The sequence below is a fragment of the Thalia democratica genome, chromosome 4, assembly GCF_965202585.1.
Source record: "Thalia democratica chromosome 4, ktThaDemo2.hap1.1, whole genome shotgun sequence".
In the NCBI taxonomy this organism is placed as follows: Eukaryota; Metazoa; Chordata; class Thaliacea; order Salpida; family Salpidae; genus Thalia; species Thalia democratica.
Window position 1 is genome coordinate 30,134,935 of NC_139168.1, and position 23,328 is coordinate 30,158,262.

Here is a 23,328-nt window from a genome sequence, read left to right on the forward strand (position 1 = left end):
TCTGCAAGCCGGATGTAGGAGCTTTGTGTACAATATTATTAATTTTATTATCGATTTAATTATTTATATATTTAATTATTTTATTTATTATTTCTTTATTATTTTTATTTAGTTTGTTTATATCTTTAACATTCTAATTTAATTATTAATTTAACAAAAATATAATTTTGATTACCAATCGTAATGTATACGATAATCCAATCTGCAAGCCGTATGTAAGAGCTTTTTGTAGAAAAATGACAGGACATATATTTTTGCGGGGTTTTGTATGATTGTAGTAAAAAAAGACTGATTTTTTCAAACTACCAAATTATAATAAAATATTTATATAATTACAACTACAGATTACCAACATTTGAAAATATGCTATGTTTAAAAATTTATTTTTATAATGTTGTAAAATTTATTTTTACTGGTTTTGCACAAGCTTATAGAACTAAAATATAATTTCAGACCAAATAGATATCCTTGAATATGCTTCTGTTGAACACCCTTGCTCAGACAAAAATTGTTTGCTAAACGAAGGTAATAAGTTTTAATTTTTTGAACTTATTGGTATTTAATACGTTAATTGTTATTATGATCATATAAAGTGGTTTTAGCCAGTTTTTTAGCAAAAATGATCTTAAATTTGTTTTGATGGCTATCTTACTATTTTTAGTTATAAAACTATCATTAGTAATATTTTGTTGATAACTTGTAATCTGTTGAAAAACTAAAAAAATAAGCTAGGTCGTTTTTTTTTTTGAACATATTATTTTTTTACTATACAACAGTTTAAAAAAATCGATAAAGTAGACTAAGTAGACTTTTAATACATCTTGCAATAACTTTTCAATTTTAGTATATTAAATAAAGAGAGAAGAAAGTCAGTAATACTACTGTTATGATTTAAAGATTATAACACATATTTCGTATTAAATAAATATTGATTATTATTGTAAAAATGAGCTATTAAGTAGTCAAAAAATAAGTAGCTTTTAGCTTTTAATAAGCCAAAATATAAGATTCTAAAAAAATCATCAAAGTAGAAAATATTAAAGATACGTTTGTGTTTAAACATTATTAGTAAAAATAATAATCTTTTGCACTCATTTGTAGATGCTTAAAAACAAATGTTAGCAGATTGAAAAAATATAACATACGGCTATAAAAATAGGCGTTAGTAGCTTGACATAAAAAAAGAGCTAGAGTATGACACTTTGTGAGTTCTAATAAAATTTAATTTATAAACCTTTTAGTCAACTTGTTAGTAGTATCTTCAACTTCAAACTATTTTACTAAAAGTTTTAGAGCAGCTAGGTAATTACATTTTACTTATACTAATGTAACAGTATAGTTTAGGTTGCAACGAAAAATATAGTTGTGAGGTTGTTTAGGGTAAAATTTTTTGTTTAACTATAAAAACTATTTGAAAATTATATCTTATTTATTAAAAGTTCTAAATTTATGCTTAGATTTATTATTACAACAAAAAATAGTTAATAGATGTGCCATAAAAACATTTAGTTAACTGAAATTGTTCAAAAACTATTACATTAAACTTGTTTAAGTGATTCATAATCTTTCGTTTCCAATTAATGACTTCAATACGAGTTTCAGTTAAAATAACATTAATTGATTTTTTCTACTGTAGAATAAGTAGAAAGAAAGAAACTAAAAACCCATAGCTGACTCAAACAAATATTACTTGTTGTGCGTTAAAAGTAGCATGTAAAGGAAAACTTCACCTATTCAAAATAGTTTTAAAATTGTTTTCGCTTTTTAATAAGCATCAAAATAAATTTTTTTAGCCATACAGAAATTTAAAAACAAATTACTAAAACTAAAAAAAAAAGTGATATCAAATGTTTTCAAAGAAGAGCTAACAATGTTAACATTTTTAATTTTATAAAACACTTTTTTATTATTTAGCTGTTATGAATACGTAGTTTGTATTAAACACAACATAAGATAAAGGCCATTAATAAAAAAAATTAATAACTTTGTTTTGCTTTATATTTTTGCTGTTTCAAACTAAGAAAATTTAAAATAAAGCATCTTCGTTTTATATTTAATTTAAGACATTTAAAGTAAATAGTTGGTGAGCAGCCTGATGACAAAAAGGTCTTTCAATACATCAGGTCTTTTGATTATATTTTGACTTTGATTTTAAGCTTGTATAACAAGTTTTAAATTACAATTTTAGTTAACTATATAACAGAGACCTGCAACTGCATGAGCTTTTGTATATGATTAGTTTTTTTATACTAGTAAAATTTAAAATCAACTTTTAGATTATTTTTTGCAACACTTATGAAACCATTAAAATATTTACTCCTGCTTTTTGCAAGCTTAAAGTTTGTTTCATCACTGAAATGCCATTATTGCGAGTCAGTAAGCATTGATAATGTCACCACAAAAACGTGCAACGAAACTGAAGAATTGGTTTGCGACGAAACAGTCTTTAGAGGCGGAGCATCCTGTATAAACTTGCAATACGATTTTCTAGGCATGCAACACAAGTTCAATGGATGCCATGAAAAGCTCAACAAGTCATCGGGATTCCTGAGAATAGATAAGTTAAATGTCACGGCGTTTTTCACAGCATGCAGTGAAGACTTGTGCAATGGCTCAGATGCTTTTAACTTAAAGAAGAGGTTTTATTCTGTTTTTCTTGGCATAGTTGTAGTAATTTATGCGGTTTGCGTATAATTTTGTTGTAATATATTGCATTGAACAACAGTTTATGATAATTAAAAAAAAAAGAAACTAAAGTCATGTGAACAACATAAGTAAACAGTTTTACTTTGTGCCTGAAGTAATCTTAAACAAGATTATGTAAAATCAAACAAATTAAGAAGAGCTTTTTCTTTAAAACGTTTGAAAATATGTTTTATTGTAAAATTCAATATATACTATCAGAAAAAAAGTGGTTAATAATCTTGATTTGAATAACTATACAAAATCTAATAGCTAAGAAGTGATAAATTTCCAAGTAGATCTTTTTTTGAAAAATTAACTTAGTGTAGAGTAAACGATTTATACTTAGAATTATGTACTTAAAATTACTATTAAAAGGTTATTATTAGTAATCGAAGTTAAAAAATACAACTCATAAAAGAATAATGTTTTAATTATGAGATTATATTTTTTTATTAATTTTTTTCGGAGAAAAATTTAGCCTAAAAAGAACATAAATAAATAAGTTTTCATTTTTTTTTTGACTGATATCTTTTAACTAGATAAGTTATAAAATTATTACTAGTTTGAAAAACTCCTCATAATATTTTATCCTTAGTTGTTTATAAGTTTACCAGTAGTTATTAACTTTTAGTTTTCACAGAGAAAATGTAGTGAAAGTTTTATTAAATAGCAATTAGATAATAAAAGTTAATTTTCTGAATATGCTAATTCATCTATTAAAAATAAAATAGCGTCAAAAGCGTTTTTCAATTTTATCTTAATAATACTTTTCTGCTAGTTAAGAGTTTCTAGCTTTAGTAAACTTATTGATATGCAAAAAATTCGCAGTCAAAACTTCTGACAGCAATTAAGTTTTGTCATAAAGTTGAATAATATATTTCATACTCTAAAATTATAAGATAGTTTTTAAATCTTAAAAGTATGTGGTATACAAATACTAAGCTGGTAAAGTTTACTAAAAATGTTTAGTTCTAATTTAAATAAGCTCTAAAAACTACAGCTTGTTCATTTAAATTCATTTTCAAAGCATTCTATTATTACAAACTTATATCTTTGAGTAGCAGTTTAATTTTAACATTTTCTATTGATCTTAAATTAATCAAATATCACCGAATTACATAAGTAGTTGTTTACAAATGTAATGAAGCTTGCAGTCTTATATTAATGCTACTGTGTTACAGAGAAGCAAAAAATGTATAATTTTTTTTAAATAAATGATGTTACGAATGTTGATTTTGTTTTTAATTTTTAAGAAACTAAATATGATTTTAAACTTTACATTAAAATTACTACTTAAAAATTTTAAAGTACTTAATGATTAGTGAAAATAAATATATAGATATTTATAGTTTGAAACGAACCAAAAAAGCTCAATATAGCTATAAATGGATAGATTTAATGATAACCTGTTTTGCCTAAAGCAAAAACAAATCATGCCAATTTTTTTTTGCAGCGCCTCACTTAGATCTTATCATAATCACATCAAATACCAATATATGTTTACATTTTGATAAAATTCTTTTAAATATTTCAAAGATCAAATTACAACATTTTTTTACAATATTAGTTGTTACACAACCATTAAAGTCTTAATATATTATGTACTTTATAAAGCAAAACTTTGTTTGGGATATAGTTTAGTAAAAAGTTCGTAAACAAAAATAGCAAGAAAGGAGTAAATTATTTTCTTATTTTAGTGAAAAGAAGTAGTTTTACGTAAATAGCAAGGTTGATATCGACTCGGACTTCGAGGAACTGGCAATTTAACTCATATCGCTCTTTGGGTATTTCCCACCTTAGATACCCTCCTCCTCCTCCTCTTCTTCGAAGGGGATGTTGCAGGACATCTTGTCGAAGTCGTCATGGGAGATCTCCGCCTTGGCGTACACCCGTCCCTCGCAGCAGTAGAACACTCCGGCGTCCATGCACGCGTCCCCGCAACACTGCGCCTTGCCCGGGGAAATCCCGTCCAGGGCGCGGGGAAGTCCCGCGCAGCAGATGGACGATTTTAGGTCGATGACCGCGTCGCCGCAGCAAGCCGTGTCGTCGCCGAACTCGCGCGGGAAAGCCCCCGACTCGCAGCAGATCTCGTCGGAGCCGACCGTGATGTTTCCGCAGCACTCGGCCGCCCCGAAGTCGATGAAGTCTGAAAAAAACAACTCTAACTCAATTTTACGAACAATATTAGACACTTTCAAATAAAAACTAATTCGAATTTTTTTACAAGCCAATGAAACCTGAAAAAAGTCATAAAAATTTTAGAGTTTTAACTCAATGCTTTTATTGGTACTTTACCAACAACGTCAGTATACTTTTAACATAGTTTTCATGGGATATTTTTTTTATTAGTGAATTACCGATGCTGTTCACGTTTCCGTTGCAGCATACTCCGCTGAAGTAATCGTAAGCGATCAGGGTCGACTCATCCTGGAAATCGCCGCAGCATCTCGTGAAGTGGCTCACTTCCATCGCTTCCTGTGGCGTGTAAATAGTGTTTCATCAAAAAAGCGGTTTTTAAAACTTTTGTAATTTAATAGTTTTAGTATGTTTGCTGTATGTTAAAAAATACCCAACATGAAAGCACAAATAAAATGGGAGTATTAAAAAGTTTTTTTTAATAATTTAAGTCCGGTTTTAGTATATTACGAAATGCTAGAATTTAACAAAACTGACCCCTGTGAAAGTTTCCACCATGGGGTTGTCCAACACCCTGCTCCCACAGCAAGTTTGCACGTAAGCGTCGTAAGGCTCCCCACCGCAGCACGAAGGCCAGACTGAATCAGAACTCTGTTGAGAGTATTGAAAAGTTAAATTGTAAATGGGTGTAATGATTTGTGTTTTTAAGCGATCATCAGAGTTTAAACAGAACTCTTTAGAAGATATTATTGAATACTCACGTTATTAAAAGGATAATGTTTATATTTAATGCAATTTTCCATTTTTAAAAGCGGATTTTTAAGGATTTAAGAAAAAAGTTTTAGGTGCGCTCTGAACTGTCTGTTGATCATATTAATACAACTATTACTTCTTAATGATGTGATTTTTTTATTATCAAAGTCTTTTAAGCTGTTGAATGGAAAAGCATTAATACATTTTTTTAAAGAAGTTTGAACCAGTTTTTTAAATATTACAATTTTTAGTTTACTGTAGTTATCCCTTGAGAATTCAAAACTTTGGTATGCAAGGATTAGCATTTCAACTTAAAAGTTTAGGTTTGTGGTATTTCGAAGCCAGATATTTTAATTTTCTATCCGTTGTAATAACCACTATAAATAATCTTAAAAATGTTAATTTAACACAACAAGTTTCTTTGTACTCATATACATTTATATGCAAACAAGTGTTTTAGCACCAAAGCATCTGGTATTTACAAATCCACATTGCACCCAACCGTTCTTTGTGTTTTAAAACATTCAAGCCCTGAAGCTTTCCGAGTAACGCAATTTTTATAAACACACTTCCGACGCAAACCAAATAACCGTTATCGCGTTAAAATTTCAAGCAGTGAACTGAAACTTACACCTGGTTTACCCTGGCAACAAAGCTGGTCTCTGGGGTAGTACGCTGAATCCCCGCAACAAGCTTGTCCTGTCTGTATATAAAACAATGTGTCGATTGTTCAATACGGTCAACTTGGTTTATAAAAAAAAAAGCGTGAATAACACTAAAGAATAAAATAGTAGAACAAGTAGAGAAACTGAGATTTAATTTAGATAGTTCTATTAAGTTGATGGTAATTTAGAAATTTTTATAACAGTGTTTAGAGATAGAACATTGGTAAATATATAAATGTATTAAAAGTAAAAATTAGCTTAATTTAATTTTTGTTCGTCTCTAGCAAACAAAGTTAGTTACTTTTAATAATAAAATCATGTTTTAACATATTTCAAGACAGTATACAAGCAATAGGTGTTATCCCATATATATTGTGAAACTCAATATATACTATCAGAAAAAAAGTGGTAAATAATTTTGATTTGAATAACTATACAAAATCTAATAGCTAAGAAGTAATAAATTTCCAAGTAGATCTTTTTTTGAAAAATTTACTTAGTGTAGAGTAAACGATTTATATTTAGAATTACTTAAAATTACTATTAAAAGGTTATTATCAGTAATCGAAGTTATAAAATACAACTCCTAAAAGAGTAATGTTTTAATTATGAAATTATATTTTTTTATTAATTGTTTTTGGAGAAAAATTTAGCCTAAAACGAACATAAATAAATAAGTTTTCACTTTATTTTTGACTGATACCTTTTAACTAGATAAGTTAATTATATAATATATATGTTACCCAATAAGTTTGGGTATGCAACTCGATGACCGAGAGGTCTTTTTGCTATCCAGGTCATTGAACCAAAACATTTTTGAGCAAAAATTTTTGTTTTTTTCGCTTTTGGTTCAATAAACTATAATAATAGTAAAAAAAATTGTTGTATTGTTTTGTAGTTTTGTAGATTTAGTATTAAAAAACACGTTGCTAATTCCACAAGTTAAAAGCTAACGTAAAAATTCAACCAAAAACTTTCACTGCAAAAGCATACGCAATAAACAAGTTGAAAAACTGATAACAAAGTGTGAATTCAAAGAAAAAACAAATGCTTACCCCAACGAAACCGTTGCAGCAGACCTGTTTGTTTTTGAAGAAGGGAAGGGAACCGTTCACACTGTCGCAGCAGGCGTCTCCTTCCGAGGTGACCAAGTGCACTTTGCCGGAACAGCAGATCGAAGGTTCCTGTGAAGAAGTTCGTGTTTTAAATGGAGAAAAAACTTTTGATAAGGGATAAAGCTAAGGTTAGGCTATTAAAAAAGCTTAACTGTCAATTTTTAGAACTTATTTTTATAATTATAATTTGTTTACTTCTAAGTTTAATTGTACCCTGAAATAAACTGCTTCAACTTATGTAAAACTAATAAATTTGTCTAAACTTTATTTTACTTTTAGTTGTAAAAATTTTAAAATTAGTTTGAAATTTTTTTAACTTAAATGTAAAAAAATAAACTTTTTAGTTTGTTAATTTAAGAAACCGTAGTAAATTTTATTTATAATGCGCAAGTGCAAAATACAAACATCCATAGGAAGAACTTCGTTCCCGCAGCAGATTTCCGTTTCCATGTTGTACGTCAAAACGGTGCCGTCGTCAAGGGAACAGCATCCCGTGTGGGTCGGGTCGTCGCCCGGCTTGCGATCGACCAACTCCCCGTCGCAACAAACCTGTTGTCATAGCAACCGATATCAAAGGCTCGTTACCAATAAGCAACAAGATTAAGTACATGAAAACTTATGTTTGTTTACATAATTAGCAATCTTAAAATAGAATAAAAACATAAAGTTACAACGTTTCTTCGTTACGGAGCTTCCGAATTGAAGTTTATTGACTTGGAAGTTTTATGCAATAAGAATTGATATCAAGTACAAAGTTGAAAATTAACTTAACTGTCTTTAATTGCATACACTTTACTTGACCTTTTACTAAAATAGAATTCATATTTTTTTAACAAAAAGACTGTTAATACAAAATACCGTTTAGTTTATATCTAAAATGGTTTGCACTGGAGTTAAAGCGTTTACAAAATGAATACACGACTACTTATTTTAAATAACAAATAAAAATATTACAAGCTTGCGTTTACTAAAACTAAAATAAAAATTGCATAAAACATGTACAGCAACCTCTCGCATCTTTACGCACTCGTGACGTTACGCACTCTCGTTTAGTTACGCATTTTAGAATTCTAAAAAATTTAAAAATATAAGTTTTTATTTTTTTAATAGTGCACAATTATTATGAAGTATATCCTTATGTGTGCAAAGGTCAAATTTAAAAAAGTTGTAGTAACAAAAACAGTTTTTATTAAAAATTTTTCTTATATTTTATATATTTTTGTTCATAAGAATAAATCAATTTCAGCATCAAATGCATATTTTCTTAAAAGGCTATAGAAACAAATTTTTATAAAGACACCACACCATTTCTTAATTGTAACCAAATGCGTAATTATAAATTGAATTTGCTAAGTAGAATAGAATACAAATGTTAAGTATCAAATAAGTCACATATAAATAAAGATAATATCTACTTATTATTAAAATTAGTAAAATTTTTCTGAAAATTAATTTTTTTTTTTAAATTTAAATCCTTTTGTTTTTAATATATGTTTAGTTCTATCTTTTGTTTTCATATTTATAAATAAAGTAAACAAGTTGTTAAAAATGGGAAAGTCCACAGTCTGCTTTTAACTAGAAGCAATATCAAAAAACAGCCATTATAGAAAGTATATTTGGTACCTCTCGTATCTTTACGATCTCTCGTATCTTTACGAAGTTTTTCTGTGGACACAATGTGCGTAAATAAGTGAGAGGTTACTGTAATAGTAAATTATATACTTAACAAGAATACTATATTGCAAAGTTAATCAAGTATCATTTATAATATAATAGTTTTAATTTGTATAACCAAAAGTTGGTAATTAATACCGTTGCTGAGTTAACTTGATCAAACAATATTTTAAATATTTAACATACACATTAAGCATTAAATTAAAAAAGGCTTTGTTTCAAAAAGTAAACATAACCTAGTTTAAACTTTAATCACTTAAACTACTTTAAAAAAATACGATTTATAACATACAACTGATCAATAGTCATTTTTTTCACATGAATAACAAACAAACAAAACTAACGTGTTTTTCGGCGTCCCCAACAACGTCTCCGCAGCAAATTTCTCCCTCCAGCGCGTACGCGAGGCCGTCGCAGCAGCCCTGGCTGTCCTGGTTGTAGTTCTCGCTCCTGGACTGGTCCGCGCTCTGGCAGCAGCCGATCTTTTCGAGGTCTTCGGGGCTGCCGAATATGGGGGGAGCGACCAGGCAGGGGCAGGAAGCGGACCTCCTGTCGAAACCCACGTTGCCGCAGCAGTTGCCGTAAGCGGTGTCGCCTGTGTTGATAATTGTTTTAATTTTTTTACTAACCCATAAATTGAGGTGTTTGTAAATGACAAACTGGTGATGTTGATGTTACGTATTTGAAAAAGGATTTTGACATTCCAATGTTACTTTAATACCATAAATTCTTTTTTGTATGTTCATTTCTTTAGCTAAAATCAGTAAACTAGTTAGAACACAGACTTATACACCTTTATATATTACCTTTTATACAAACGGACTTGTACACATTTTTTACACATTTATACTTGCTTTGGGTTGGCGAACAAGTTAACAAACGTACAAACTTACGAAACCAAAATAAATAAGTAAAACGGTTCATGTTAAAACGTTTAACTAAAATTAATAAAGCATTAAAACAGGACACTTCAATCCAACATATTTTATAGTTATGAACGAACCGACAAACGAGACCATTCCCTCGCAGCACATCTCGGTAAGGACGTTGAAAGGTTTCGGCGGGGTCAGGTAGCCGGTGCAGCAGGAGAACCCGTTGGCGTACTTCTCGTTGTTGAACCTCTCGCTGCCGCAGCAGAAGTCGTCCTGGTAAATACAAAGTTGAACAAGAAACTTGTTATATCTTACGAATATAAAGCATACATTTCAAGCACATTTGAAAATCTTTTTTTAACAGGATGAAGTTTTTGTAAAACAATTAAACAACTCAAACACCTAAGAATATCAAAGAGATTAATTAAAAATGCGCAGCAGCTTCAAAGTTTCAATAAAAGTAAGCTTTACGGGTTTTTGAAATTAAACTCCCACGTCAAATAAGTTCTTCACTTGCGTTCGCAACATCAACTCAAATGGTATTTAAATATTTATTCTAACGACACAAATGTGTACAAACAACTCACTGGCGTTTCCCTGTCGTACACCTTTACATCCGGGTGTTGGAAGCAGCAGATCTGATCGTTCTCGTTGTAAGCTTCTCCTATCTCCTCATCTCCACAGCAGGATATTCCCACTCCTCTCTCCACCACTTTACCTCCTGCGATTGAAAAGTAGTTTTCATATCAAAATTTATTGTTTCTTGCGAAAAAATTGATATTGCTTAGACCAGGGGTCGGCAAACCGCGTCCCATTAGGAGTAAAAAGGCGGCGCGCAAGCATGCAAATGTTGCCTGCAAATGAAAATTTCGAAACTTACACTATCAATTGTTGGGGCTATTTTGCGGTCTGCTATGAAAGTAAAAACTAATACTAAAATTGCGACCAGCGTATATCTTTATTTTTGAAGTTCGGCTCCCGACCAATAAATGCCTGACGACCTCTGGTTTAAACTAACAACTGGAATTTTAAACGTGTGAAACTATTATTTACTAGTGATATAAGTGTATTGATAACTCATAAAAAACTTAAGATATGTTAAAAAGTAAAGTTTAATGTTTTTTTAACTGTAATTTTTTTATGACCAATATAAACTAATCTGTTTAGTGCTGAATTTTAAATTCCAAAAATTGTTATAGAAGCAAATTAAATGTTCATCAATTTTATAAAGATACTAATCTGACTTGTTGTGTAAACTGAACTTTAATATGGGTGTTTTGAAAACCAATTAAAAATACATCAAAACCGTGTCGCTTAAAACGCCTACAAACACAAAACACTCATTACTGCCTTAATTTAAGGATACCACAACAACATCAAGCCTCACATCATCCATCACACTGACAGGTAAAAACGCTGATGACTGTTACGTAACAGTACTTTCACTCAAACGAGTGTAGTAGTACTGTTTTGGAAATTTCTCATCGATTTTATCAAGCAAATGAAAAGTAGAAATGAAAAAAGTATTAACATTTCAACCCTTTCCCTAACCTATTTCATCTTAAAGTTCTAAATATAAACCTTTGCCCCTAATTTACCTTACCCAAACTCATAACAAGCAGTACTTTTATTACTTAAACATACCCACAAACCGAATAAGCTTAAAATAAACAGAAAACAGCCGATATAATTCGAGCAGTACTGCTGCAGCCGTTGGCAAACGTACCGCAGCAGAGGTGCTGGCAGTTGTCGATGACCTCGACGGAAGTGGTGTTGGTGACCGGGTCCAGCACGTTGCACTCCACCGTGGACCTCTTGCACCTCTCCCCTGGCTTTCCTCTCGGGTGGTTTTCTATGAATTGTCTGGAAAGCGCCGAGCCGACGACGGCCAGCAGCACCAGCAGAAGCAGCTTGTTCATGTTTGATATCGTTTTTTAGTGACTCTGTGAAACTTTTCGAGAATGAGTGAATAAGTTTTTATTTCGGTAATTAAGCAGCTTGAGTTTTTCGAATAAGGTTATACATTTCATTCACTTGATTTTATAATACAACTCAAACTTATTGTTTAAAAGATATTTCATACTTTTTTTTTTAAGCTAAGGCTTGTTTAACATAATACAATTGTTTAAAAAAATGTAATAAATACTTATGAAGTCTACTTATTTTGATTTAGTAAGGAGTCTTCTCTATAACTTTCATTATAGTAAGGTATTAAGTTTAAAGTATCTTTTATTTAAAAACAATTTAATCGTAAAATAAATCAATTATTTCATGAACAATAATTAAACTCAGTTAACTAAAAATACCATTTAGTTTTTATTTTATAAACTTTGTTAATATTTTGAATTATTATATAATTTTGCTAATAAACATTACAACGATAATTCTTATTGTAAACAAAAGTTTTACAATTTTATCATACGAGTATTGTATAAGTATCAAATACAAACTAATTACTTTTTTTTAGTGCTACATGCAAAATTTTTAATAAAGTGTTGTTATAATCATCTCGGAGCAAAAACATATTTTCCTGTCAAATTTTATTACTAACATAATAAACGTGATACACCAAAAGACCACTTAACAAAAATAAGATATTATAATTGCTGTTCAGTATTTATACCAATACTTCCAAACACAAAACAAACGAATACACAATTAAACCAAAAATTAAAACTACTTAAAACTCAAGGGAAACAGCTACTGCTTTTGTTTTATGTCATCAAAGTATACATCACAAACAACTGTGTTCACCTGAACGTTTCTGCCTTTTTCGTTCTCACGAAGCGACACACACAGTCGCCAGCGGCTACGGACGAACGTACATTGTAACAAATGCATACGCGACAGTCAGATCCGTTCAGCAGGTTAGCTGCTCAGATGTGTATCAAATTGCAAGCAATTTAGACCCGAAATATTTTTTGGTATGCTTTGTGTTTTTAAGCTAAGTGCTCTGCGAAGCTGCCTGGCGAGTTTTTAGTGCGAATAATTTAATTTTCGCCAACGCATAAATTTATAACTAGTTATAATGAAGCGGTTTAAATTAAATTTGCGGTCAAATTATCGATGTTTTTAAGTTTTTAATTTTTATCCGTTTAATATGTCTGATGAATTTAATAAATTCATCTTTGTTCTTGTTAATAAAAAAACCAGCATAAATTACAGCTTAATTAGTAACTTCATAAAATGTATGAACCTTTGATAGATCAAAATTTAAATACCGTTTTGAGTTTACTTCTTAAAAAGTCTTTTTTACCAATGTCTACAGCGGTTTTGTAAACTTGTAACCAAATTTTAATAGACTTCTTATTAGTCGTAAATTTTTAGTAATGATAGATAATCTACTTCTATTTTAGTTATATTTAAATTTTTCTTAAACTGTAGTCTGTAAATCCATCTATTTATTTGAAAGTTAGGTCTTTAATTTTTTTTTTTTTTTTTAAAACAGTCGGCTAAACAATAATAGTTTGTACAGTGATTTAGAATTTTGAAAAGTGTTAAACTTACGAACCAATTGTCTAATAACCGCTTAGAAAACTAATAGCTTCTTCAATATCAATAAGCAATTTTAAAGTCTTATTACGTTTTATAATTTTTTCGATCTAAAAAGAAAATAAATGTTTTCCATGAAGTACTACATTAAATATTGACATTGAATAAAACTTTTTAACAAAACTACCAAAGCATGTTTTAGTAACTTCTTTACACACTTTTATGAAAAAAAGATTGTTGCTTTAAGTATATAGCGACATATATAATGTTTCATTTACAAATTTATTGACGAACTGGCAAGTATGAAAAGTTTCTTATATAAAATTTCGTGTTCTAAAAAAACATTAAACCTAAAATTAAAATACTGTTGCGAGAAAATTACATAGTTGCTAGAAAGACGTATTCTCAGGAAACAGAAAACTTTGCTAATTTGTTTAATACGAATTGAGTAAATGCTACGATTTATAGAATAAGTAAAAGAATGTTAATATATTTTTATTATTCATAAACTCTGCATTAAACTATTTAGTTTTATCAAAAAAATAAAATATTACTTAAGTAAATTTTGTATTCAGGTAAAATTAACGATAACAGATATTCAAAGTTGTAAAAAGTATAATAGACAGTAATAAAACCTAACATTTTTTAAACACTTTTATAAAAAGTAGTATAACTTGTTGTTTAAACATACAAAATGTAACAGTATAATAAACAATAATAAGAGCTATCTTTTTTAATCACTTTAATAAAAAGTAGTATAAATTATTGTTTAAACAAATAAAATGGTTCATAAGACAATTCTAACTTGAAGTTTAATTTTCTAACAATATTGGTACTATTTTATTATATTTTTTTAAACAGCAAATAATTACAAGTAATTTTGGATGAAAGTTTTGTTTTGTTAAAAACCTTTATTTTAGCCCTTTAACCGCATTTAAACTTTTTGAATTCTTTAGCACCAATAATAAAATGAAGCAAATGTTTGTTATCATAACCCAGTGATTTGTATGGATGAAATTAGTTTTTAAGGTTTAAAAAGATATACCGAGGTTGTTAATTAACAACTGTTTTACAACTTCTTAGATTAGTAGGTACCACTTTTCAATAAATTTTAATTAAAATTGTTTGTGATTACAAATAATAGTTTTAATTTATTTATTTCTTTATCTACCATCTTTTTTAATAGTAGAGCTTATCGTACAACGTATAAATACACTGGTTTTAATGCTGTATTGTAAAAACGTCTTTTTTTTAAGACTTTGAATTATTTAGGTTCACTATTTTCATCACGTATTTTTAGTAACAAAAGCGTTCGAATTGTTTTGAAATGTATAAGCTTTGCTCTTTAAGCTTATAAAGCGTGAGAGCTAAGAATAATTAAAGAATATTTTTCGTTTAAACCATATCTTTGTAAACAAAAAAAAAATTAAGTATAAAAAGTTCTTGGGAGCAAATAAATATAAAAACAAACAAAGAAACTATAAAGTAATGACTTTTTTTTACAAATTTTTTTGCTTGTCGATTTTTTAATACAAAAAGTTGATAATTGAGAGTTTATACACACTATAACTTCGATAAAGTAAATGTTTTTACAATCTAAAAGTTTTAACTTTAAGTTGTATGTTTCTCGCATAAGCTTTAATTTTGATAAAATATATTTTTTAAATTTTCTAGAAACAAAGATTTGTTATATAAAACAGTAATGTTTTGAAAAATCAATTAGGTGTCTATTAGCAGTTTTAATTTACACTATTCATAATTTTCACAATAGAAATTAATAGTCTAGTCAAAATAGAATACTGATCAAAAAAGTAATTAACAATTAGGAAAATTGATTTTTAGAACTTGCTATAAATAGTTGACAATTTCAGCTCAATTTACAATTTTACCTCATTAAACATTTCTTTGCTAAAAGTTGTGGCAACAATTGAAATAGTAGAGGTTCAACTCTAAGTTTCTCAAAAGAACTAAATTTTATTAAACTATTACTAAAAACATTTATTTTTTCTATAAAAAGAATAAGTAATATTCAAAATAGATTTAGCACTTAAATCAAATTTGTTTGAAATTTATAAAACTTAACTCTTAAGCTATTAGAATCTAAAAGTATTCAACCAATAGTAAGCAAATAGCAATTTTTAAATTTAAAAACTGAAAATTCTCTATAACACACTAAATATCAAATTAATTATCTAACAGTTTTATGGTTTTTAGGTGTTATTGAATTGAATTAAAATGGCAAAAGTTAACGCACATGTTGAAGTTGGTGAATTGCTTTTAGTTAGCGGATTTGTAGTTGCTGGGGCTTTATGCTTGGATCACTCCTGCAATGATGGAAAGGCTCTCAAGTTCTTGAAGGAGAAACTTCCCGAAATTAAGCAGTGGTTTGTAGGCGGTGGGAAGACTGAAGGCAGTGAAGCGAAACAGAAGACTATTCGAGGTGGCATCGTAATGAAAAAGGAAAATGCAGTGAACCACGATGTTTCAGGGGCTGGTGACCATACTCAGGGGCAAAAAGTAAAGAAAAATACAGACCGAGTAGCACCGAACGCTGTGGATGAAAAACCACATGACAAAGTTGATATGCGTCAATCACATGTTGATGCGGATGAAAATGTTGTGGAACCTGAAGCTGCTGTTGCCGATGGTCCTCTACCAGCAGATGATGTTCTTCCTAAGCCTGAAGAGAACCACAATGAAGCAGAGGCTGGTGTCCAAGCTGCCGATGTTGAGGATCAGACCGAGCAGGCAGAGGAAGGAGAGGAACAGACGGAGCAAGCGGAATGAAATCAGCTGTGATGGTGCGTTGGTTGATGTGTGTTGTTTGTGTTAATTCATATTGCTGTGTTTTGTGCATTTCGTTTGTCTTGATTTTTTTTTAGTTTATGTTGATATTTTACTTCATTTAGTTGACTAAGCAATAAACTCACATAAAGCAACTCGTCATATCATTTTTACACATATATGAGTAAATAATATTACGTACTTTGTACTTAAAATAACTTAAACCTAATGGAATATTAAAGTATCTTAAATACAAAACTAAAAAAGTTTAGTCAATTACTGGTAGATTATTGTATTATTAAAGCAGAATAAAGCCAACATAGATATTAAATTATAAAATTTATATAACTTCTACAATATTAAGTTAATAACTTATATAACCATATTGCTAGACTTTTTCATTTACATTGGCTAATATAATGTGTTATCATAATAAGCATTATTCAAAGTTGGATAATTTTAAAAAGCTCATTTGTTTTGAATTATATAAATTTATGATAGTTGACAAATTGTTAATTTAAATGCATAAATCTTATGTGAGCTAAAAACAAGCTTTACAGTTTAAAATTTATGCTAATCAATTAAGTAAACCAGAAATATAACACACAATTAGATTGAAATGTATAGATAGTTCTAGTTACGATATATAAACTTGAGTCGCGTATTAGTTTGAACAACTTGCTTTTAATTACCTTGTAAAACTACTGATTAATTGAAATGTAGGTTTTAACATAATTCCAACTACTACACCTAATTTAACATTTACAAAGAAATGAGTACAGTTCGTAAAATCGTAGGAGAAAAGTATATCAAAATTCAAAGTGTGAATGTAAGTTGCAAAAAGTTTTTGAATACAATAGAATCCCTTCCGACTTAACCAGATAAAATAATGTTTATGTTTTGTAATTTTTAATACTTTTTGCAAAATTGTTGTACCTAATTTTACCAATGAAATAAACCTTAAAAAAAATGTTTGGATACTCATTCAATGTGAAAGTTGTAGTCAAAAAGTTTAGGATAAATAATTAAAGTTAACTTAAGGAATGCAATCTCTCCGCCAGGACAGACCTCCGATGTATTTTGGTTTAATAACTAAAACAAAACCTTCAAAAGTAGACGTATGAATTACGATAAAGAACAAACTAAATATCATTGAACTCTTGGAAAACTGTGCAGTCTTCTGATTATTGTACAGAAAAATGTTTTGTTTGCGAAAAGATCCTGCTAATATCTAATTAAACCATTTTATAATCCAGTTTGATAGACTTGAGAAAATAAATGTCTTTTAAATATATTTTTATACGAAATGCAAAAATATAAGACACCAAACAATTTATTGTAAATTATGTACTATGTACTCTTCTATAAAAGATTAATATAATATATATTTGCACTGAGGTATCAAAAGTTTTTTCATTTCTTAGTTTTACTTTTGAACAGAACCTATGATTAACAATAAACAAACTAAATGACAAAGGAAAACTAAAAAAAAGTTTCTTTTTATGCAGCTTCATCTGTAAGCTTAATTAAAACTTACAAGATCTCAGTATATCATGCTTAGCATTGTAAAAAGTTCGCAAAATATTTGCTGTTTCAAAGGTAATGTAAATTGACAAAATGTAAGTAAACAACAATGTAACTCAGAAAATTAATTAAGGCTTTAAAGTAGGGTATATTAGCTTTTTTATTCAAATCGAAATAGTTTGTTTTGCGTCTGCGGTGTATTAGTTTTATATAGTTTAAGACTTAAGTTTAAAGGAACTCTTTTACATGTGAGTTTAACATTGAAAAATCTTGTTTGTTTATATTTGAAAAACTTAAAACTGGAAAATAGTTTTATCAGCTTTTGTTTCATTTTTTGTTGTCCTCATTAAACTTTTAAGTGCAAATAATAATAAAAAGTGAAAAAAAAACTTTTGGTGAAACCTACCTAAGAAGTTAATCTGAAAAAAACAGTATTTTGGTCCAAGGAATATTTTAGATTCTCATTATATGACATAAATGCATAAATAATATTCTAGTAATGTAATTAAAGACTATGCAGGGGTTAAAAAATTAGGAGCTCGAAAAGGTAAAAATAAATGTTTTGTGGTGGTTAAAATGTTTTCCTGCTAAAATATTAAGCAAAAGTTTATAAAATGTACATAATATTTTAAAATTTTTAGATACGTCTTTTCATACAAAGTGGGGAGGCTGATTTGAGGTAATCGTAAGAAACATTTTATGTTCTATTTTACATTAAGAACTGTATATGCGCCGAAGAAATGGTTATTTACTATCTATAGTTGTCAAAGTAAGTTTAGTTTCTAACTGTCTTTTTGCATTAAGTTCTTGATTTAATCAATAAATTTATCAGAAAACATATAGTTGAGAAAAAAAGTATGAACTCATTTTTTAAACATTTAAAATATGCATAATTTTGTTTTTAAGTCGTAAGAGTGATTTTAAAACTTGAAAAAAAAACTAAGCACAGCATATTGCGTAAGAAAGTTTGTGCACACTAGATTATTCATTTGTACATTAAAAAAAAATTAACTATCTTAATATAGGTGTTCTAATAAACATCAAGGTATTTAGAAGTTTTGAGTTTAATAGCTTATAGAATTACAGAAAGGTATACAACATTATTTAACAAAGTCTAAAATTTTTGTGCTCTAACATTATCATGTAAAGTAACGTTTAGCTAGAGTACAAAAAAAAACTTGTTCAAGATTTTAGCTTTTGAGAGTTTTACTTAATGCATTTAGGTAAAAGTTTATTTTTCAGTTTTAAGATATGCTCACTGTTTACTTTATACAAGATTGATGTTTTGCTTGTAGTTCAAAGCAAAAAAAAAACTTGCGTGTTTAAAGGAGATAGTGTGCTTAATTTACTGTCTATTAAACAACACAAAGCAACTCTGCTAAACTAGTTAGTAAATAATAACTAATAAATAAAGCTGCCGATTTATTATAAGATAGTTATTTGATCGTGGTAATATTTTAATAAATGTTGTGTAGCAAGTTAAATAAAAATGTATGTACATTTGTTATTAATATTATTATTTGTTTTAAATAATTAAGTCTACGTTTTTTTCTTAGATAGAGGCTATATTAGTAACATAAAAATAAATTGTTACTTTGTACGGTAAAAAGTTGTAATAATAAAAACAAAAAACTCTTAATTTAGAAAAGAGTTAACTAATAATATCAATATTTATTATATTTAAAAACTCGTATATACTTTTAATAAAAGCTTAAACAACATTCTAATCTTTAATTTAAAGAATGGTTTAGTTCAATAAGTTTTTATAATTTTTTATTATTTTACAAAAAGGTATAAATATAACTAGTTTAAGTTTATTAATGTATTTGGATATCTGACTCAGGAAAAGTATGCATAAATTCGTTTATTTAAAACATATAAAACAACTAAGAACTACTCGAAGCTGTTCATTTTGTTGACTCACACAAAAAATTGAATGTTAAAAGATTTTTTATACTTGATTAACAAATTAAAAACTCAAATCTTATAATTGGGTAACTATTCCAATTAACCGGATTTATTCTGAAGATTCGAGCTAGAATTGGTTGGGGAAAAGAATTTGCCACCACTGTTTGAGTGTCCGTGTTGCCCGTGAACAACTGAAAATTAAGTTATTTTATTAAACTGTAAAGAAAAACTTTGTTTTGTTCAGGTTAGTATTTTGACAATAAACAAGCTAAATTTTTACCTTTGCATCCGTAAAAATGTACTAGTACTAAAAGTGGAAAGTACAAATTACAAATGAAAGTTTCTACTAAAGACAAGTATTTTGAACTAACAAAGGGCTGATTTGAGTCATCCTTGACAACTTCAAACGTGTCGGAACCGTGTGTTTGGTAATAAACGTGGTATGACGTCACCCACTGTTGGTACTTGTGCCCCCTTCCTTGCGTGGCAACTCCTTTAACCAGCTTGTTTGATAAAAAATCCACTTGGATCCAAATATCGGTGGATCCGACACCTTTGAAAAAACGTTAAAACTCAGAAAATATTATAATCGTTCAATTGTAAATTATAACACTATCAACATAGATTTTCTTAGTAAGCATTTAAATGTAATACTTTTACATATGAGCAGTAGCGATTAATAACACAAACGCAATATTGAGTTTTTGGTTTTAATAACTGTTGTTCGAAGATTATATTTCAAACTTTAATGCGTTTCAACTTAGATTTTTAACAAATATTTACTTGCAGACCGGTTTTTATTATTTATCAAGCCAAAGATTTTAAAGTACTATCAAATAATTTTTTAAATATATAACTTAAACATAAATAATATACAAACTAATAAATTTAATAAACAGCCCTAGATATTTGTTTCTTTACATTGACTTTTATTAGTCTATTTATTAAATAAATTTATATAACTAAGTTGAGTTATAAAAATAAAAATCAAAGTTCATGAGTTTTATTGAAAAAAATAATCGTAAAGTAATTTTTAGCTTGAAAAAAAGTTGTAAAAATCAAATATAATAGATCAACACAGTAGTGCACACTAATTGTTTTCTGAACTGCATCTTATCTAAACAATATCTTTCAAGATAGTAAGACTACATTAAAAAAATAGCGGTCGGTTAAGACTTTTTTTACCAAACTTGGCCAGCGAAGGACTTTTCTTGAAAAATTTGCTCGACCTTTTGCAGAGATTTACTTATCATAAAATCTAACTTGCACTATAGTATAAATGACATGTAGAATAAAGTTACAAGTAATCAAATATAGATAAGTTGCATTATGTAAGCCCTTATTTAAACAGTTGTGTAGTTTTAGCTTGATGATTTTTTACAACAAATTTATTGTAGATAATATTTTCGTTTACCTTTAAGTTCTAAAGTTATACAAAAGCAAACACTGAAAAACATAAGACTTAAGTAGTTGACTGTTGATTTTTTTTCTTTCTATAGAACTTCATGTCAAAATAAAGTTATGAAGTTTAACAGTTATCCATATAGTATATAATCAAAAATAACAAACGTTGTTTTTTTAACAACAGTTTTTCTTAAACTGTAGCTCTTAAAAACATAACAGACTGAAAACAAATGAAATTGAAGTACAGTTTTTAAAATCTAATTGTTATTTAATTTTTGGATACCCATTTACAACATAAGCACTTACTTTCTATCTTAAAAGGCTAAACGTGCAAAATAAAATACTGTCCACCGTTTTTTCAAACGCTCAGTATTCTTTCTTCCAGAAAAGTAAAAAATACTTAATTTTGGTCTAATAACTTCAGCATAGTATCTAAAACGTTACAATTTTTACTACCAACCATTTTTACGACCGTTAAGATTATCCGTCGCCCACCCTCCGATACCGGTGGTTCCAAACAAACGTCCGTGCTCAGCAGAATGTTGCTCGTTGCAGCAGTGACTACCAGCTGTTATTTGATCGTCGGGAACCACTTCTCTATTTTGTATCCCAGCACCGCAAACTTTACCTACAAGTTTATTTGTTTATACTAGTTATGAGAGAAAACGTCGGTGAAAGTCTGTCAGAGCCAAAGTCTGAACCTATACGTGCCGTAAAACAAGTTCGAGTTAACATAAAGAACATAAAACCTCAACCATCAACCTACAAGCCTTCGGTAGATCGAGACCCGGGTTTCGTTCTCATTGAAGCTTGTCAATCAGCCGCAACCAAAAAAATTTAAATTCATTGATCTACAAACGATTTATCATGATTTAACATGAAGCTACCGTTTGCTAGTACGAGTGCTAGTTACGAGGAAAACTAAATCTTTAGTGAAGTATAAAGCAGATTTTGATATAGTAAAAAACTGTATTTAAACTTGTTTTTTGTTACTTATAAATTTGAAAATCACAACAAAGTTAGAAAAAGGTTCTAACTGTATCTATGTTTTTTTTTTATATAATAGCATGTTTTATTTGTTTTTTTAACAATAGACCCTAAAACTAAGTTTAGTTAAAGTAAAATTAGGAGTAACATTTATTGACATATTTTAATTTTGTAATAATAAGGTTTATGTTTTAAAAAGAACAAAGTTACAATAAAGTTTTAAAATACTTTCGGTAAAAAAATTTGACAGTAACAATGAAAACTGAATAAACAGTTATTGTGTGGTATTTTGATATTTTATAACCATATGTTTATGGTTATCATTATATATTAATATACAACACCATTTATAACTTAATATTTTTGTAAATGATACTCAACAAAAAAAAAGCATCAACTTTTAAAATAGTTTACAAGAAAAAGTTTAAAAGTAAGCAACAAATTACTTTTTAGATTGCTGTTGTATTGCTTTAGAATCCGTTTATTAATATTTTCAACTTCAACGATCCTATTTTCCAGTCTGCCAATCAAATCACTGTTATCTGATCCCTTTTCGCCTCTTGCTCCGACTTCGCCTTTTTCTCCCTTAGCACCCTGTTTACCTCGCCTTACAGCTTTTCCAATGGAACCAGCAGAGTCTGAATCACAAACGACTCTGCATGAATCGGTACAAGTCTGACTGGTAACAAGTACGATAGAAAACGAACAAAAGTATATCGCCAAAAATACTATTTTATACATAACTTTTATCCTATTTTTTCTTAAATGTAATTTATGTAAGTTAAAATTCAAAACTTTTGCAACAAATATGCTATCTGTTTTTGATATACATTCATCAACTAAAAGTAATGTACAAATTTTTGTATGTTTTTGTATAGAAACTTCTACTTTTTGTAGTTGCAACAATAAATTTACCACTTAGAAACTCAACTCTAACTCAAGAAAGTAACTAGATAGAAACTGCAGATGTTACACGATACATTGTGAGAAAAACAATAAGTCTGGCAATTGCTAATTAATATTTTTACTTAACTTTTTCTTTCTTTTATTTATTTTTTTTTTAATTTTCTTATTTAAATGTTGCAGAAAATATGCACTTCACATATGCAATATCATTGTTTTGTATTTGTCTATTTATTAAACGTTTTTATGTCACTTTTAATTTTAATTATGAATTTAATTTCAAGTTAAAACCTACTGTACAGAAAAAAAAAAGTTTTTGAAATAGCGTTTTACTCAGTGTCAAAACAAATGTTTAGTGCACCATTTAAAAAAATTAAAAACTCACTATAAGGTTCAGCAAAAACTCAATACTATATAACAACGTTC

At 28.5% G+C, this 23,328-nt stretch overlaps 1 protein-coding gene across 1 annotated transcript; it reads right to left on the bottom strand.

Annotated features, from left to right (window-relative positions):
* Positions 1 to 4,043: 4,043 nt before the first annotated feature.
* Positions 4,044 to 11,848, bottom strand: LOC145833999 (uncharacterized). Its single transcript, XM_082941300.1, has 10 exons — positions 11,627 to 11,848; positions 10,488 to 10,621; positions 10,032 to 10,173; positions 9,373 to 9,623; positions 7,760 to 7,903; positions 7,295 to 7,423; positions 6,206 to 6,277; positions 5,359 to 5,472; positions 5,043 to 5,160; positions 4,044 to 4,831 (listed from the first exon to the last, which is right to left on the bottom strand). Exons 1-10 carry the CDS (start codon positions 11,817 to 11,819, stop codon positions 4,482 to 4,484), a joined length of 1,647 nt encoding a protein of 548 aa, XP_082797426.1. The 5' UTR covers positions 11,820 to 11,848; the 3' UTR covers positions 4,044 to 4,481.
* Positions 11,849 to 23,328: the final 11,480 nt, after the last annotated feature.

Coding starts and splice junctions, on each gene's coding strand:
- LOC145833999 (XM_082941300.1), bottom strand. CDS start 11,819: ATGAACAAGCTGCTTCTGCTGGTGCTGCTGGCCGTCGTCGGCTCGGCG. Junction 7,424..7,759: donor ACGAAGTTCTTCCTATGGAT/GTTTGTATTTTG, acceptor ACTTCTTCACAG/GAACCTTCGATCTGCTGTTC. Junction 5,161..5,358: donor TGGTGGAAACTTTCACAGGG/GTCAGTTTTGTT, acceptor TACACGCCACAG/GAAGCGATGGAAGTGAGCCA.